This window comes from Vidua chalybeata, chromosome 5 (assembly GCF_026979565.1).
Source record: "Vidua chalybeata isolate OUT-0048 chromosome 5, bVidCha1 merged haplotype, whole genome shotgun sequence".
NCBI lineage: Eukaryota > Metazoa > Chordata > Aves > Passeriformes > Viduidae > Vidua > Vidua chalybeata.
The window spans coordinates 65,773,689-65,789,928 of NC_071534.1; the positions used below are offsets into that span (position 1 = coordinate 65,773,689).

Sequence of the window (16,240 nt, forward strand, 5' to 3'; positions counted from 1 at the left end):
GATCTTCCACATAGGTGGGCTCAGAGAGTTTGGTGGTAACCAGAATCCACTCACCTTTCACCAGGAGGCAGAGCTGGAGCGCCTGGAGAGGGAATTTGCCATTCAGTCCCAGATCACGGAGGCTGCGCGGCGCCTGGCCAGCGACCCGAATGTCAGCAAAAAGCTGAAGAAGCAGAGGAAGACATCCTACCTGAATGCCCTGAAGAAACTGCAGGAGATCGAGAATGCCATCAATGAGTATCGTATCAAATCCGGGAAGAAGCCAACCCAGAGAGCCTCCCTGATCATAGATGGTAAGTGGGACTTGGTACCCACAGCGTCACGGAGGCTCTGTGGAGGGCAGGGAGCAAAATTCTTACCAAATTTCCCCTTCCTCCTCTTCCCTGTCCTGCCTGGAGGACGCCAGGGGTGCTGTCAGAGGGTGCTGTGTGTTAGGGATGTGCTGGCTCACAGCAGCAAAGCTGTGTTGTGCTGTGGATCATCGGGGTGTCAGCAGAGCAGGCTGTGAATCCTTTGCTCACCTATGAAATCGCTCTGTTGGCATCTCCTCCAGAGCAGTGCACTACAAATGTAATTAATGTTAGCAGATAGGGTTGAGTGCTCTAGCTCAAAGGCATCTGTAAAATCAAAGTGGGAGCAGTCTTATTGCTGTGTTAAAATATTTATTTTCTTTTCATTTTCTTTTTTTTTTTTTGACAATGTAATTCTCAGGGCACTTTATAGTTTACTGGGTTGTTGATTGGTTTTTCATTAAATCCATAACTTTCTGCAATGGTTCTTTCTCCCTTGTGGATTTTCCCCTTTCCCTTTGACTTGCAGAGCTTTTCTCTGTGCCTTTGTGGCAGGAACTGAGATTAGAGCTCCTGTATTTGTGACCTGGGTACCAAATTGCACCTCAGTCAGAGATAACAGACAGCCATGAGGATGCAGGTTGGGGGAGGCAGCTCAAATGTCTTCATGCCAAGGACCTGAGAGCTTTTCCTGCTGCTGCAGAGGATGCTCTGAAAACATTTCCTTGAATTCCACAGAACTTAGTGTGAGCCTTTAGTTAGCAGCAGGATGATCATTTGAAGAAGATGGATCAAACCCAGAGTCCTTAAGGGCCAAGATGTAAATCTCACTAATGGCACTGTGCCAGTTTGCGTCCTCTGGGGGTCTCAGCTCTCTGTTGTGACTCAGTCTTAATCCCCAATTATTGAAGAGTTAGCAGCTCCTTGAAAGGCAGCCTGCTATTGAAAGACCTGACCTGCAGCTCTGCCCTACCAGACTGAGTGGGTTGAGTCAACCATTCATAGGAATTTTGCCTCTTGCTCTGAGGGGAGGAAGGCGTGGATCACTGCTTAAGGCTAAGACTCAGTGGACAAAGATCACGGTGCAGTTCAGCACTCAGTCACTGCAAATCTAGGGACCATCTGACCTTTTTTGTATTTTCTTCTCTTCAGAAGGAAACATTGCCAGTGAAGACAGCTCCCTCTCAGATGCCCTTGTTCTTGAGGATGGTATGTTGGCTGCTATATATTCTATAGAATGGGAAGGGATGTGTGAACTCCTGATTGACACTCAAAATGGAATTACTGTTCTGTGTAATAGTCCACTGATAGGTCCCATAAGCAAAAAAAGTTGATTTCCCCTGACTCTTATCTTGTAGTCAGACATCAGGCCTGGAGCAGTGAGTATTGCTGTGGTTACTGCTCTGAATTATTTCAAAAGACAGTCCTAGAATTGCCCTTTATTTTCCCTTAAGTTTCAGTTGTTTTAATGCATCACACACTCTTACTGGCCATTCTCTACTAAAATAAGAATGTCAGCCAGTGCCCTTCTGAAAGTCAGGTCTTCAGGATGGCTCTGAGCACAGCCAGGGGAAGCAGGGCAAGGAAGCAGGCTCTGGAGGTGGGATGGCATCTCTCAGGGCTGTGCTGCCATTGGAGGTGTCACACAGCCATCACCTCTCTCCCTTCTCTTCACAGAGGACTCTCAGGTCACCAGCACAATCTCCCCTCTGCAGTCCCCACACAAAGGCCTCCCGCCGCGGCCGCCGCTGCACAACCGGCCGCCCCCGCCGCAGTCGCTGGAAGGCCTCCGCCAGATGCATTTCCACCGCAACGACTACGACAAGTCCCCCATCAAACCCAAGATGTGGAGCGAGTCATCCCTGGATGAGCCCTATGAGAAGGTCAAGAAGCGCTCCTCGCACAGCCATTCCAGGTGAGCCAGCTCACCTGAAGCTCCAGCACAGAGATATTCCTTGCTTTCAGGAGGGACAGGTGGGAGGCCTTTCAACATTTACAAAGTTGTCCCTTACTAAAAGGAGACTTTTGGCCAATAAGCAGGTCATAAAAACAGGCTACAGCCACATGATTGCTGTTTGGTATCTCAGTGTTATTTTACAAAACATTTAGAAGGGTAGGATGGTGGATCATCTGAGGGCTTTGACGGGACTTGGCCTTGACCTCTGGTACTGTAGAATCACAAGCTCTGGGACACAAGCTCAGAACAGCATCTGACCCAACTCCCACTCACCCCTGCAAGATCCCAGGCACGTGCCTGAGATCTGGAAGGATGCGTGGGAGCCACTTCCCCAAATTCCTGTGGAGAGCTGAAGCAGGGTGTTTCCTCTGCAGCAGTCACAAGCGGTTCCCCAGCACCGGGAGCTGTGCCGAGGCGGGAGGCAGCAGCTCGCTGCAGAACAGCCCCATCCGGAGCCTTCCCCACTGGAATTCCCAGTCCAGCATGCCGTCGACGCCGGATCTACGGGTACGCAGTCCGCACTACGTCCACTCCACGCGGTAAGTCTTCCTGGTTCCAGCTTCACCTTGCTTACCCTGAAATAAATTTGCCTTGCTTTATCCTTCCCTCAGGGTATGAATTAATTCCCAGTTCAGGAAAGGACACAAACCAGTCCTGTTCATGTAAGAGGCTCATGTGCTCATGCCAGTAGAAAATCTGTCCTGAACTGACATCCTGAAATCCCTTCAGATAAACACGATTCTGCCCCTCATCCCTCCCCTGAAGTGATCAAGCTTTTCTTCTGCTAGGACCTTTCATCTCAGACTGTTTATAGGCTCTACAAGCCACTTTTAAAATGCACGTGTTGCTACTGCTAAGTTCTGCAGTAAATTCCTCCATGGATCCAGCTGGAGAGAACATGTTGCTTCCCATCTGATACAAAATGTTGAATAGTGTTAATTTTCCCTCATGGATAAAATGTTTGCATGTGTGGGATGTTAAGTAGAGATCAAGAGCCAGTAGAAAGCAATCCAGACAGGGACCCAGGTGGCAGTGGAATTTAGCCCAAGGTTGACAGAGGAAAGAGCTGAAGTGTGTAAGGGAGGTGATTTGATGTGTGGCCAAACTTGACTGTGATTTTCAGCAGGATTTTTACAAACTGTTCAGCTTCGTTGCTCTTTTGCTTTTGTGACAAGTGCCATGGACACTGCAGGGAGCAGAACTGATCCAAAGCTGTGTTCTGGCATGTGTCCTGCCCTAAGGGCAAGTGCTACCATCATTTAGCTCAGAATAAATCAAGAGTTATGCCAACAAATCAGCCTTGGGCAGAGACAATACAAGGCATTAAAGCTCTGGGTTAAATTTGTTACAAACTTTTGGCCAAGGGTACCTTTCAGTGGTGCAATGTCTGTTAACACTGGAGCCAAGCTGTATGAGAAATGAGCCTGGCACAAGGCTTGAAAAGTGGCCTTAACTGAGTAGGGGACATTTGGGTGTTTGAAACAACCATTGCTCAGTCTGTAGCTCATTCATGAGCTGCATGCCCTGGCCTTAGCCATCCATCATGTAGATGTTTTCTGCTCCCTGAATGGATGGGTGGAGCTATTCAAACAGCTGGGGTGAATAGAGACCTCCCAGACTTGGCCATGAATCAAGACTTTTAAACTGTGATTTGGGGTGGTTGCCTGAAGGGCTGTCCCCCATTGAGAGCCCCGCATGTGCTACCCATGGCTGGGCCCCAGCAGCACCAAGCTGCTTGACAAGGGGTGAATTTTTCAATGACCAGTGGAGAAATCACAACGTTCAAGGCTAAGTATGGGCAGTCTGTTTGTCTGTCTGTCTCTCATCTGATGGATTGTACTCATGCAGTACTTTCATGAGCCACTTGCAAGGGAATCTCACCACCTTTGTGAGGTGCCAAGGCTTGAGGTTCCCAAGCTTTACCCTTCAGACTGGGCTTTTCCCAGAGTGGCATGCCACAGAGGAACTGGATTGGGCAGGGGTTTATGTCCCTCATGGTGCTGCAGACTGAATGTCACCACCAAGGAACTGGAGAGGAACAGGAACAGGACCTAATCAGCTCAAGCCCTGCAGCAGGGAAGCAGATTGCATGCAGGCAGCAGCCCCAAGAAATGCTGGAAGGGTTCAGGTTTTCCAATGCCCTTGGAGTCCTTTGGTGGCTGTGTGTACAGACAGGGATGGGGAATGATTCAACCTGTTGACTTACAGCCTGCTTTTTATCCTGGTTCCTGCAGGTCAGTAGATATCAGCCCAACCAGACTGCACAGCTTAGCTCAGCACTTTAGACACCGGAGCTCCAGTTTGGAGTCACAAGGAAAGCTCCTCGGCTCAGAAAATGAGACAGGGAGCCCTGATTTCTACACCCCAAGGACTCGTAGCAGTAATGGCTCTGACCCCATGGACGACTGCTCTTCCTGCACCAGCCATTCCAGCTCGGAGCACTACTACCCTGCTCAGATGAATCCCAACTACTCCACCCTGGCAGAGGATTCCCCGTCAAAAGCCAGAGAACGGCAGAGGCAAAGGCACAAATCAGCAGGCAACCTGGTCTCTTCTAATTCAGGGAGTATGCCCAACCTGGCTGCGAGGAATGGGACGGGACACCACCGTGTCTACCTGCACAGCCAGAGCCAACCCTCCTCCCAGTACAGGATCAAAGAATATCCCCTGTACATTGAGGGCAGCTCCACACCCGTAGTGGTGCGGAGCCTGGAAAATGACCAGGAGGGACACTACAGCGTGAAAGCACAATTCAAAACCTCCAACTCCTACACAGCGGGGGGAATGTTTAAGGAGAACTGGCACGGGGATGAAGTGGACTCGGTCAGGCTCACCCCATCTCGCTCCCAGATCATAAGGACTCCATCTCTGGGCAGGGAGGGCCATGAGAAGGGCTCGGGTAGGACTGCAGTGTCGGACGAGCTGCGGCTCTGGTACCAGCGGTCCACGGCCTCCCACAAGGAGCACAGCCGCCTCTCGCACACGAGCTCCACCTCCTCGGACAGCAGCTCCCAGTACAGCACATCTTCTCAAAGCACCTTTGTGGCACACAGCCGGGTCACAAGAATGCCTCAGATGTGTAAAGCAACATCAGGTGAGAGCCAGGCCCGGGCAGAGGGGCAGGAGGGATGGGAGCCTCATTGAGTCCGGATCTATGCCAGGTGTTACACCCCAGCTGGAGAGCAGTGCCAGAACACAGCACATTATCTGCCCTGCACACACTGCTCACCAAGCCTGAAGGCATAACACTGCAGGGCAAGCCTTGTCCAAGACATTCATCAGTGGGAATGTTTGGAAACATTCATGGAAATCATAACTTCTCAATGATGGGCTCAAAAGACAGAGAGGGACCAAAGCCCGCTTGTTGCCAGGTCTTTCCTCAGAGTGCAGTTGGGTTTTGGGTGATGGCACTAGAGGCTGAAGGTGACAAAGCTACGGGAGCGTCACTATTCATAATCACAGCAAGGGGAGCAATGAGGCAAGCAGGGGTTCAGCACAGACTAGGAAAATATACGTACTCAATGAAACACTAAAAGTATGAAAAAGGTTAAGTGGGGCATCCCAGCCCCTTCACCCCCCACAAAAATGTTTGAGCTATGACATCTATGTGCACTGCTGAGACTTGATTTTCCCATGCAGCTCCAATAACTCTGTTGATAATACCCTGAAATTCAGAGTGCTGAAGTTTGTGCAGTATTTTGCCTCTGTGTTATGTGCAGAGCATTGCTGTTAATGTTAAACATATCTGTTATGTATACCTCTGTGCTGTTAATATTAAATGGTAAGAAAATAGTCCAATTCATTACACTGAGAAGGAAGGCTACAATGTGTGTGAAACACTCCAAGGTTAAATATCTACTAGACATCAGTCACTCCTTGTCCAGCCCGTGTGGACAGATCAAGGACTTGCTAAAATCCTGAGCCACACACCTCAGCCTCAGCATAGGAGACACCATTGCTCCAGCTGCACTTGCCACTGCCTCCCAGGCAGACCAGTGCATTGTCCACCTATGCTGGCTGCTGGCCTTCTGCCATCCCAGCATGGTATCCAGTCCATGGTGACCACCACACTGGCACTAGGGGGGCCCTGCACTCGCTGCCAGCTCCAGTGTGGAGTCAGAGACTCCTCGTGGGCCACCAACAGCTGCCAAAGATGGGGCTGATTTGATGTGTGATGCCAACACTCATGGGAATACCAGGGGTGGACCAAGACACAACTGAGTAGCTGCTAGAACCATCCTGTGTCTCCCTATGAACATCTGTCTTCCTCCCTTTGGCTGATTGGCATTTCTCTTCCCTGCAGCAAAAAAAAATGCTTGAACACTGGAAAGTTTTTGGTTAGCCTTGGAAACGGTACCAGTTCAGGAAAATGGTGGGGTTGGGGTGAGAGCACAAAAAGATCACTGTTGGTCAGTCCGTTCCCTAACTCAGCTGAGGCTTTAAACCTAAATGTGATACCTGTGCAACACAAGTACGTTCAGTAATCACAGCATGGCCTGACCAGTTGGCAGCATAGATTAGTTTTGTGTTCAGAGTCTGTTCCCAATCACAGCTATGGGAGGATACTTACCTCAGGAGCTGTCAGCTCCAGAAGGAGATTAAAATTTGTTTTTCCCTTTCGGTGTCATTTGGCAGCAGCTAAAGAATTTAACAGCAGGGAGAGGGGTGCCAGGTAGAAGCCTCCATAATTTCAGCTGATCAGTCCTAGCTGATAGGTCAGTTGGGCCTTCAAAGAGGATCAGAGTTCTAGGCATGTATTAAATTCAGAGGGTAAACACTGTATAGACTTGAGGAGGAGGAAAGCTTAGTGAGGTGGTTTTATTTGCTGGACCCTCACCAGGGAAATTGCCCCAAGAGCCACTGCCCGTTTATAGTCCAGCTTGCTTCTGTCTTTGTTCAAGTACACTGAGCCTTCCTTTGGTCCCTAATAGGACTGTCAACAAAGGCAGGCATTTTGTACAAATCCACAGTGAAAGGAAAGTGTAGCTTTTGTAATCTTCAGAGCAGTGTACTTGTCCAGGCTCTCACCACTGCCAGCCCTGGCTCCTAGGGACACAGAGCATCTCCCACCACCCCTGGAAACGGGAGGCTGAGCCTGGCAGGCTGAGCTCCTCCAGTTCAGGACCCTTGGAGTCCAGGCAGCAGCAACCAAGTCTGTGCTGGGAGAAGTGTGATGTGTCCCAGGCAGGATCAAGAGAGTCTGGGTGGCTGTATTCAGCTGGAGACTGAGTGTTCCTGCAGAGCTGAGGCCAGATCCAGCCCATGACGTGCAGCAGTGTCAGCAGAGGCTGTGCTCTTGTGCCATGTTCGGGCACAGTCACCCAGGAATGGGGTGAGGTCTGTCCCAGGTTGTGTTTACTCACAGCCAGACATGTTTCTGCTGGTCTGACCAGCTGATGCTTCTGAACCATTCTGACCTTTGTGTTCTCACCTCACCAGTCGTTTTTCTCCACCCTTGGTTGTTTTCCAGCTGCCTTACCTCACAGCCAGAGGAGTTCCACGCCGTCGAGCGAGCTCGCAGCCACGCCGCCGGGCAGCCCCCACCACATTCTCACGTGGCAGACTGGGTGAGTGTCTGTGGGGTCAGGCTAGATAATCCACCTCACTCAGTGCCAGTGAGAAAAAGCTCCCCACACACAGGCACAGCTATGGGGAATGTTTCCTGTGTGCTCCATAGCCTACATCCACATGGAGCATTTCCAGTCTCCCACCTGTGCTCTTGTGGTGATGGAGCTCTGGTTTAGACTGAGCAAGACATGCCTGAGTCATCCACACCCAGCACTGCTCCAAGCAGTGTCAGATCCACAAGGAAAGGAGCCCTGCAGGTTCCTCCTGCTTGGACAGTCTCCTTCCTCCAGTCTTCTTCATATGTTGAAATAGATGATGTTTCTTTTTTAGCAGCCATCACACTGGCTGTCCACACCAAGGCCTTGCTGAAAAGGCAAGGTTAAGTGCCTGCCATACCTGTGTGTGCAGCAACCTCATTTTTCTGCTCAGTTTTCCCCAGCAATGTGTCTGCATGACTTTCAAGGGCATCTTTTTTCAGCTATCACTAACATGAAGGTACTTCACCAGAGTGTGAGGGAAGCATTACACACCCATAGCCATTACTAATGTAAATACAGTAACTGGGTTCTTTGGCACCTATTTACAAGGCAGGGAGTTCCAGGTGTAAACAAACACCCTTTTGCAAACTCCCATGGGTATTCTCTAGCACTCTCTCTCCAGCAATTCTGTCCTGCCATGTCAAGTAAAGGTCATTTCCATATCCTGTCTAACTCAGCACATCCCAGATTGTGGGATGAGATTTTGGCAAGATCAGCTAGATCTGACACTACAGTCCTCAAAATACCCTAGTTCTCTGAACAGGAAAACAGATCTAATACCCTGAGTCATGAACTGGGACTAACTTAGAAAACATTTCACTGTGCAGCCACTGGAAAATCTCCTGCTCTTTGATTACCCATGTCACCTACAACCAGGTTTGACCTCTGGTTTTACTCCAGCACTGTTTGTGACTGCACTTTAAATTGGAGGTGAGGAGAACCATAACCACAACCCCTTAGACTTACCTGGATTTTAAATTCACACATTTGACATCCAGTCTCATCTGGTCTTTGCATGTGCTTCCAGCTCTAGAACAGGAGAATCTTCTTGGTCCCATTTCACAAAAAGTCAAGTGATAGCAAGATAGGCAAAATGGTACTTGCCTTTACCATACACTACAACTTCCACTATTAAGGGTTTGAGTCTAAATTCAAATCTTAGTCTCAGACTCCATCCCAATCCTAATTCTTCTAAATATCTTTATGATGATCAGAATTAAAACTGGTGAGCAGCCAGCTGAGACATCTGTTTGGATAATCCCAGCTTTTCTTATTTTTCCATTCAAGCTGTCCTGCACCTTGCCTCTCACTGCAAAAATACTTTAAGCTAAATTCTCAGCTGGTGAAAGTGAAGCTACCTGGATTTATAGCTTAGGCCCTGCACCAACAACCAATGCAAAAAGAATTGGAGACAAATCAACACTTGTTTTGTACCTGAGCTTAGCACCCAAGGTGTATGTGTATAAATACAGGAGTGGATCCAGTCTGCCGTTAGATGCACAACAGATTCATCTGCTGCAGGAGCAGCTGTGCCCACCCAGCAGACTCAACAGATTGACAGTTCTCCCCAACATGTTTTTGTTTCACTAACTTTTCCTAAAGGTGATTCATCAGCTTGTTTCCCCACTGGATTAATAAGCTCATAACAATGTCTGTGTCACTTCTTTTCTTTAACATTTCCTCTCTCCTCTTTCCTCCTTTTTTGCTCTCCTTTGTTCAGAGAAGCAACAGACAACTCACCCACTATGGATGAGTCTCAGTCTCCAACCCACCAAAGTACTGATGAATAGAGGTATAGTAAGGGAACGTTTTGTTCTTTCCTCTTTCTGCCCCACAGTCCGTGAGCACAGCTGTGTGCCCGTTTGTCTGCCAGCGAGGCTCCCTGCAGTGCTTGGGAGCATTCTAACCCTCGGTGCCTTTTCAGAGTCTGTGCCTGTGGCACTTTCCCCTGTGAAAGGGCCTTGGGGCCAGCCTGCGCTGTGTCCCTGCCGAGGCTGAACAGGCACAGAAAGTGGAGGGGGGGGCAACAAATCTGTGGCTCAGGAGAATTGAAAGCAGCGTGGGCAGAGTGCTGTGGGAACAGTCTGGGAGCAGCGTGGTGGGGACACGAGCTCGGCTAGGCTCCGAGGCCCTGGCCAGAGCTCCCGGCCTTGCTCCAGCCACAGCTCCATCACACCTTCCTCCTCCCTCCCTGCCGCAGAGCTGAGGCTGTTTGCAGCAGCAGCACCAGCAGAGAGCTTTTATGGGACAAGGAGCAACCCTGGCCCCATTCCTGTGGGAAGACAGAGGGGAAAGGGTGGAGGGAACAAAAAACCCTCAGAGTATTTCTGTTTTAATTAAACTGCCATTGCTGTCTTACTCTCATTTGAATCTACAACCATTCACAGCTGGCATCTGTCAAGTATTTATATAGAAAGTATTTATATAGAAAGCCCAGCTTTCTAGAGTTATCCCATAAACCTCGGTACTTCAGCACAGAGCTGGAAAACAAAAGGCTCTTTAACATGCAAATGTCGATGCCCTTGCTCAGGTTCCTCCCAGACACCAATCCCAAGGAAACCAGGTGAAATACAGGGCAGAGGAAGCAGGAACTGCACCAGATGTGAGATCAGTCCTGTGAGGTGGGGAGGGAATGCAGGAAGGAGTGAGATTCCCTCAGTAAACAGAAAAAATATGCATCTCCTGCTTTTGGCCTCAAAAGAGTCTCTAGTTTGGAAGTTGGTTCAAAGCAAAGTGTGAGGGAGAGACATCAGTTCTGGCTATGACTGCACAGATATAGCAGTCACTTTTCAAAATATCCAGATTTTGACCTGTTTTCCTCTGGGAAGGAGCTCTACAGCCTAAGCCAGGAGCTGACGTTGGTTAGAGCTCTTAATGTAAATTGCAAAGAAAATTCTTATGAATTGTCTCATCTACTCAGTACAGACAAAGAAAAAGCCAGGCAGCAAAAGAAGCAGTACTTTGGCAGGAAACATAGCCCAAGATGAGGACTGGGCTACTGTAACATAGTCCTTTCCACATCAGACCTGGCATGCTCTCACTAGTCCCTTCCTGGTTCATCCCTGGAAAGCCACGTCACTCTGGGACTGCTCAGTGATGCACGAGCCTCTGCCCAGAGCAGAACTGCTACAGAAAGTGCCACCACCCTCCTCCTTCAATGTTCCCACTGGGTGATACAGCCCATGTCCGAGTGAGCTGCTCTAAGGACTTGCTCCTTGGAGAGCATCCCATAGAAAAATCTCTATCCCCACTTGCTACTGGGCAGGACAGCAGGCAGAGCCTCAGGCAGGGCAGAGGCACAGCACTGCTGCTGTACCCAGGGCAGGGGGGAAGAAAACACAGGCAGAGAGCAGGGGGGTCTGTGAATACCCTGCACACACCCATAACACAACGTTTTATGCTCATGGTTGAACTTCCCAGGAGCACTCACTGTCCTAACAAAGTTTCCTTTCTCCTGCAGGAACTACAATGATAGCTGTTTCCTGGACTCTCCCCTCTATCCAGAATTAGCAGATGTCCAGTGGTATGGGCAGGAAAAAGCCAAGCCTGGAACTCTAGTGTGAACCCCTGACCTCAAGTTAATCACATCAATGCCATTCTGAGATCACCTCACTGCCTCTCATTTGCCTTACCCAGATGCACTGTCACCCAGCACCAGCTTCAACTCTAAGCACTTTTTTCACGATGCAATTCAAGACAACATTTATGGAACACTGGCCCTGAGACATCCACCACGGCAGCGGTGGAGCGCAGCACATCCCACTGCCAGACGGGTGCCCATCCCTCCCACGGCCACGGGGCAGCGGGTGGAGAGGAGCAGCCATCTGAAGAGTCAGTTTCAAAATTGGGTTTCCTTTGAAACCATAGAAGCCCTTCAAGGCTCGTATCAAAGATTACTGTTCCACAGCAGGTAACAGCAGCAAGAGTTCCATGACCTGCAAGCTGAAGCCAACAGCATTAGTTTGAAGGGGGTGGGAATAGGTTAGAGGCTGAAAATGGAGACCATATTCCTGAAAGTGCATCTGTTCTGAAACAGTAAATCCCATCGCTTCAGAGATGTGCCAGTCTCACAATCAGGTCAGCACTGCCAAAGATCTCCACACCACTGTTGGCAGGATGAGTTTCTCAGCAAGTTCTAGCTACAAGAACATCTCTCTTTAACTTGATGGCAGACACGACCACCCCCTGCAAAATGGCATTTCCTTCTTCATTTGGAGTCCACCTACACGCAAGCAAAAGAACCCCCTGTGCTGCAGACACACCCGAGGTCTGGGCTGGTATCACAGCATCGCTGTCTGCAAGCCACTCTTGAACTGGACAGACAAGGTTTACAAAGGCATTACCTAAAGCAGAGGCAAGTACTGCACTCACAGCATCTCTGTGGCTGGCACAGAGTGCCCACCAATACATGGAGAGGTTGGGATTGTATTGGTTGTTTTGATACAGAAAAAAATTGCCAAAAAAAACCTTTCCACAAGCAGACACAGCCAATAAATTGGAATCTATTTCTGCACAAAGCGTTAACGTGAAATCCAAGGGAAAGCACATCGCGATCGACCTGACACGGCCAAGCTGCGTTCACATATTGGTTCCACTCCTCTTCCCTTCGTTAGCACCAGTGTAGCAAAGGGCTCGTCACCCGTGTGCTGCCGTGTGGGAGAACTGGTCTGTCAGGAAGCAGGAAGGCTCCTGGAGAAGGGTTGGACAACCAGCAGACAGGCAAATCTTCCCCTTGCGAGAGAGAAAGGGCAGCGACCGAGCGAGGCGTCGGACGCGAGCGGGAGCTGCCTGCGGCCACCAAACGGAGCAGCACGAGCGCGGCCAGGAAGGAGCTGCAAGTTTACACATACTTTAGAGCAATGCTTTATACATGTCAAGCCATGGAACTTTCAAAGGCCTCAAAGACACTTTTGTAACGAACAAGTGCACAATCTAGGTGGATGTTGAAGCTGGCACGTCTTAGTCTTCACTGCGGTGCTATGCTGTTTTTATTGCCACTCGATGGGGGTGGGCGCCCGGCCTTCCCCCGTTGGTGCGTGCAAATGATGATTTCCTATGGGAAAGGCATTAAAAGAAACGGCTGGAGGGGGTTACTTTGTGAAAAGCAGAAACTGAAGTTAGCTTTAGTTTAAGGAAAAAGGAAAAAAAAAAAGTGTGAGAGTGTGTGAGTTGTGTGTGTGTGTGTGTTCCAAGAATAACAACAGCATCTACCAGACAAAGTAGAGCGAAACGTTTCAAATTAAACACCGCAACTTGGGGGGCTGCCACGCCTTTTGGTATTAAGATTGCTGGAAAACTGCATTCCAGGCTTTAAAAGAGAATGGGTTCTGTGTAATTAGGCTTTGAAAAATGATGGGGTTTCTAAACATTAATGGAAGCAGCTCATGCCAATTCCTTTCTGCAACTCACACCAGAAGTGTTGGCTTTGGTTCCCTGCGCTGCTGCTTTGCATCACTGGTGAGGTGGGGAGGAGGCCGTGCAGAGATGAGACAGAGACAGGCAGAAAGGCTGTTATTTGTCCAGGGAAACCTGTGGCAGAGCCAGGATTGGATGGGGCAAGAGGCCAGACTGGATGGGGCTCTGAGCAACCTGGTCTAGTGGAAGGTGTCCCTGCCCCATGGCAGGGGTTGGAACCAGATGATGTCACTTCCAATACAAACCCTTCCGTAATGCTATGATAAGGAAACTCTTTTATGTCCACACATGAAGTATAAATAAATTATCCCTCTGAAAAAAAAAAAAAAAAAAAAAAAAAAAAAAAACCACAAAAACACTGGCAAAGGGTTTACAAAGGTGACCACACAAATTCTGTGCTTCTGGGCCTCCCTGAAGCAGCACCCGGGAGTGCAGCGCACCATGACAGTAATTGAAGCCTTACTTTCAGTTCTGGAAGAACAGCCAGTGGTGAGATTGCAGCCTTTATCTGTTCATTCAAAAAGCTGTTTTCACCATCTCTTTGTGCTTTGGGGTCTTCAACATAGGAATTATTTCAAGTTCCTAATTGGATTTTTAGCTGGATAAGAGGTAGTACTGATTAATGACATTTACTGATAAAATTTGGTAGCTGAAGTAAAAGGATTAAATAAGGACCAAATTAAGCTACAGCAAATAATTTAGCCCAAGGATTTTTAGGGGCTCTGAGCAACTGTCTGTTTTCTTTTTAATTTCCCTGGTAAGTGGTTTGGGTTTTTTTTTTTTTCTGTGTACCTTCTTTTAATTAAAAAGAATTCAACAACAGCGGCACTATGAGGCCTCTGGGCACTACAGGAAGAAACATTAATTCCTCCAAGACCAGCTCTGCAGTTTTGCAGCAAAGGTTAAAAGGTGGCAGCCCTGAAATTAGGGGGGGAAAATAAAAATATTTAGCCTGAATTGCAAACAGGCTGGAGTGGAGAAAAAGCTTTCTAAAAATGGATTGAGTTTTGCTTTGTGTTCTGCTTTTCTGGTTTGCAATCAAGGCACATGTGAGCAGCCAGTCTGGTAGTAAAGACAGATTAAGTAAAACAGGTTTTACTGTTTAGCTCAATTCAATTAAACACAAATGTACATAAAATGTTAATCATATGAGATTAACATATTTAAGTATAACACGGAGGGGCATATACATAGCTATTACAGACAAGCACTTGACTACCAACTTAACCCCTCCTTTACTTTTTTATTTTTCAAGGCTCCATCTGCCATAAAGCCACAACCGCGTTCAGTCTGTGTGTCTGACACTCCCTCTGTGTGGGCAGGAGCCAGGGGACGGTCCCTGCAGGGGCCGTGCTGGGAGGCAGGGTTTATTTTTAAATGATATTATATGCAGTCGAGTGTTGAAAATGTTGAAACAGTCCAATTTGTTTTCACTCTGTATTAGTTTTAGTTTCAGGCATAGCCGATCCCCATTCAGGTGCTATCAGATGACCAGTTACTGCTTAGTTAACTAGATGTAAAGTTTTACATATATATATTAATGTCAATAGTTTTATTACAAGTTGTGTAAAATGGACTCTCTAGTTTAAAAAAAAGGAAAAAAAAAAAAAAGAAAAAAATTAGGTCTCTCCTGAAATTGACTTTAGAGCATGGAAAATGATTTTACTGGATTCTGTTCAACTGTAATCAAGGAAAAAAAAATATGTATGTTGTAGAAAAAGTTGCAGAATTAAAAAAAATCTGCTTTTAATTTATTCTTTTTGTATTAAGAATTTGTATAGTTACCTTTACATTTTGCAAAACGGTGTTGTCAACACTTCCTTATTAAAGCATTTTCAAAATGAAACCTTGCCATGCTTTGTCTCTTTGGGAGGGCAGAGCCCAAGCAATCCTTACCACTGCTAGAGATGCTGGGCCCAGATGTGTGCACAGCTGGCCAGGGTGTCCATGAGGGACCTGCTCCTTGGCTGACTGCAGGAAACACTGGCATTCCCCCAGAAAAGCCCATCCTTTAGAGATCCCTCGGGATTCAGCACCCAATAGATCCATGCTGGCTCCATGCCATGTTCTCCCAAGCACTGGTACCAGGGACTCAGGAGGACCAATAGTGTGACTGATGTCCCACCACTGTGGGAAGCAAAGTCACAAATCCAACACACAACTTGAAATAACTAAAATTAATGCTCACTTACATGGATTGGATGCCAAGTTTCTGCAAGGCTGTTTCAGCAATGCCAACAGCTGTGGGACAGGCTTCAGCACCAGCACATTCCCCATGCTGCAAGGAAGTGCCTGCTTGGTGACTTCCCGAGGGAACCCACTCCAAGAGGCTGCTCTAGCTCAGTAGGGCAGCAGTGAGCCCTGCACAGGGTTAGGGACATCACTTGACGTCACTGGTGTCCCCTCTGTGGGCAGCAGTGACCGCTCCACAGGGAGCCACCAGTGGCAGCAGCCCAGAACCAGGCAGCCCCTGTGACCATCACCCAGCACTGCTGAGTGGGGAACCATTGCCTGCAGTAAATCCCCAGGAGGGTCTGGGATGGACCAAACAGCCACAGCGAAGGTTTTCAGACACCCCCTGAACTCTGGGACCTTGGCTCAGATTTCTTGACAGTGACTCCTAAAGTGCTGCAGGTCTTCACCACCTCAGGAGCAGCTTTCAGGGCAGCCTGCTCCAGATCTGGTACTGCCCACCTTGCACCATCCCTCTCGGAAGGCACCACGTTATGTTCTCATCCCCTGGGTCCAGGAGTCAGAGCACTCCCTTCCCCCTGAGAAGTGAAGTCACTTACACCCCAATCAGGTTCATTCTTGGGCAAGACTGGATTGATGGTGGTGATGTCATGACAGCCAGCTGAAGAGAAGCCCAGTTCCTCCATTAAAATGATCCCACATGCACCTACCCTAAAAACCTTTCCAGCAGCACAAATAGCAAATAGGGAATTTAAGGCATTTCACCACCGCCGGGCACA

At 48.5% G+C, this 16,240-nt stretch overlaps 1 protein-coding gene across 5 annotated transcripts in view; it reads left to right on the forward strand.

The window, feature by feature from the left end:
* FRMD4A (FERM domain containing 4A) overlaps nucleotides 1-15,114 on the forward strand; it is a 77,345-nt gene extending 62,231 nt beyond the window's left edge. For 4 of the 5 annotated variants that reach the window (XM_053942945.1, XM_053942944.1, XM_053942942.1 and 1 more), the window contains 7 exons: nucleotides 65-293; nucleotides 1,443-1,499; nucleotides 1,968-2,205; nucleotides 2,622-2,786; nucleotides 4,482-5,341; nucleotides 7,718-7,814; nucleotides 11,314-15,114. In XM_053942945.1, coding sequence (XP_053798920.1) covers nucleotides 65-293; nucleotides 1,443-1,499; nucleotides 1,968-2,205; nucleotides 2,622-2,786; nucleotides 4,482-5,341; nucleotides 7,718-7,814; nucleotides 11,314-11,416 — 1,749 coding nt within the window. In that variant the 3' untranslated portion in view covers nucleotides 11,417-15,114. Of the gene's footprint in view, nucleotides 1-64; nucleotides 294-1,442; nucleotides 1,500-1,967; nucleotides 2,206-2,621; nucleotides 2,787-4,481; nucleotides 5,342-7,717; nucleotides 7,815-9,573; nucleotides 9,646-11,313 lie in introns of all 5 variants that reach the window. The other variant, XM_053942943.1, reaches the window with a different exon arrangement.
* The last annotated feature ends 1,126 nt before the right edge of the window (nucleotides 15,115-16,240 follow it).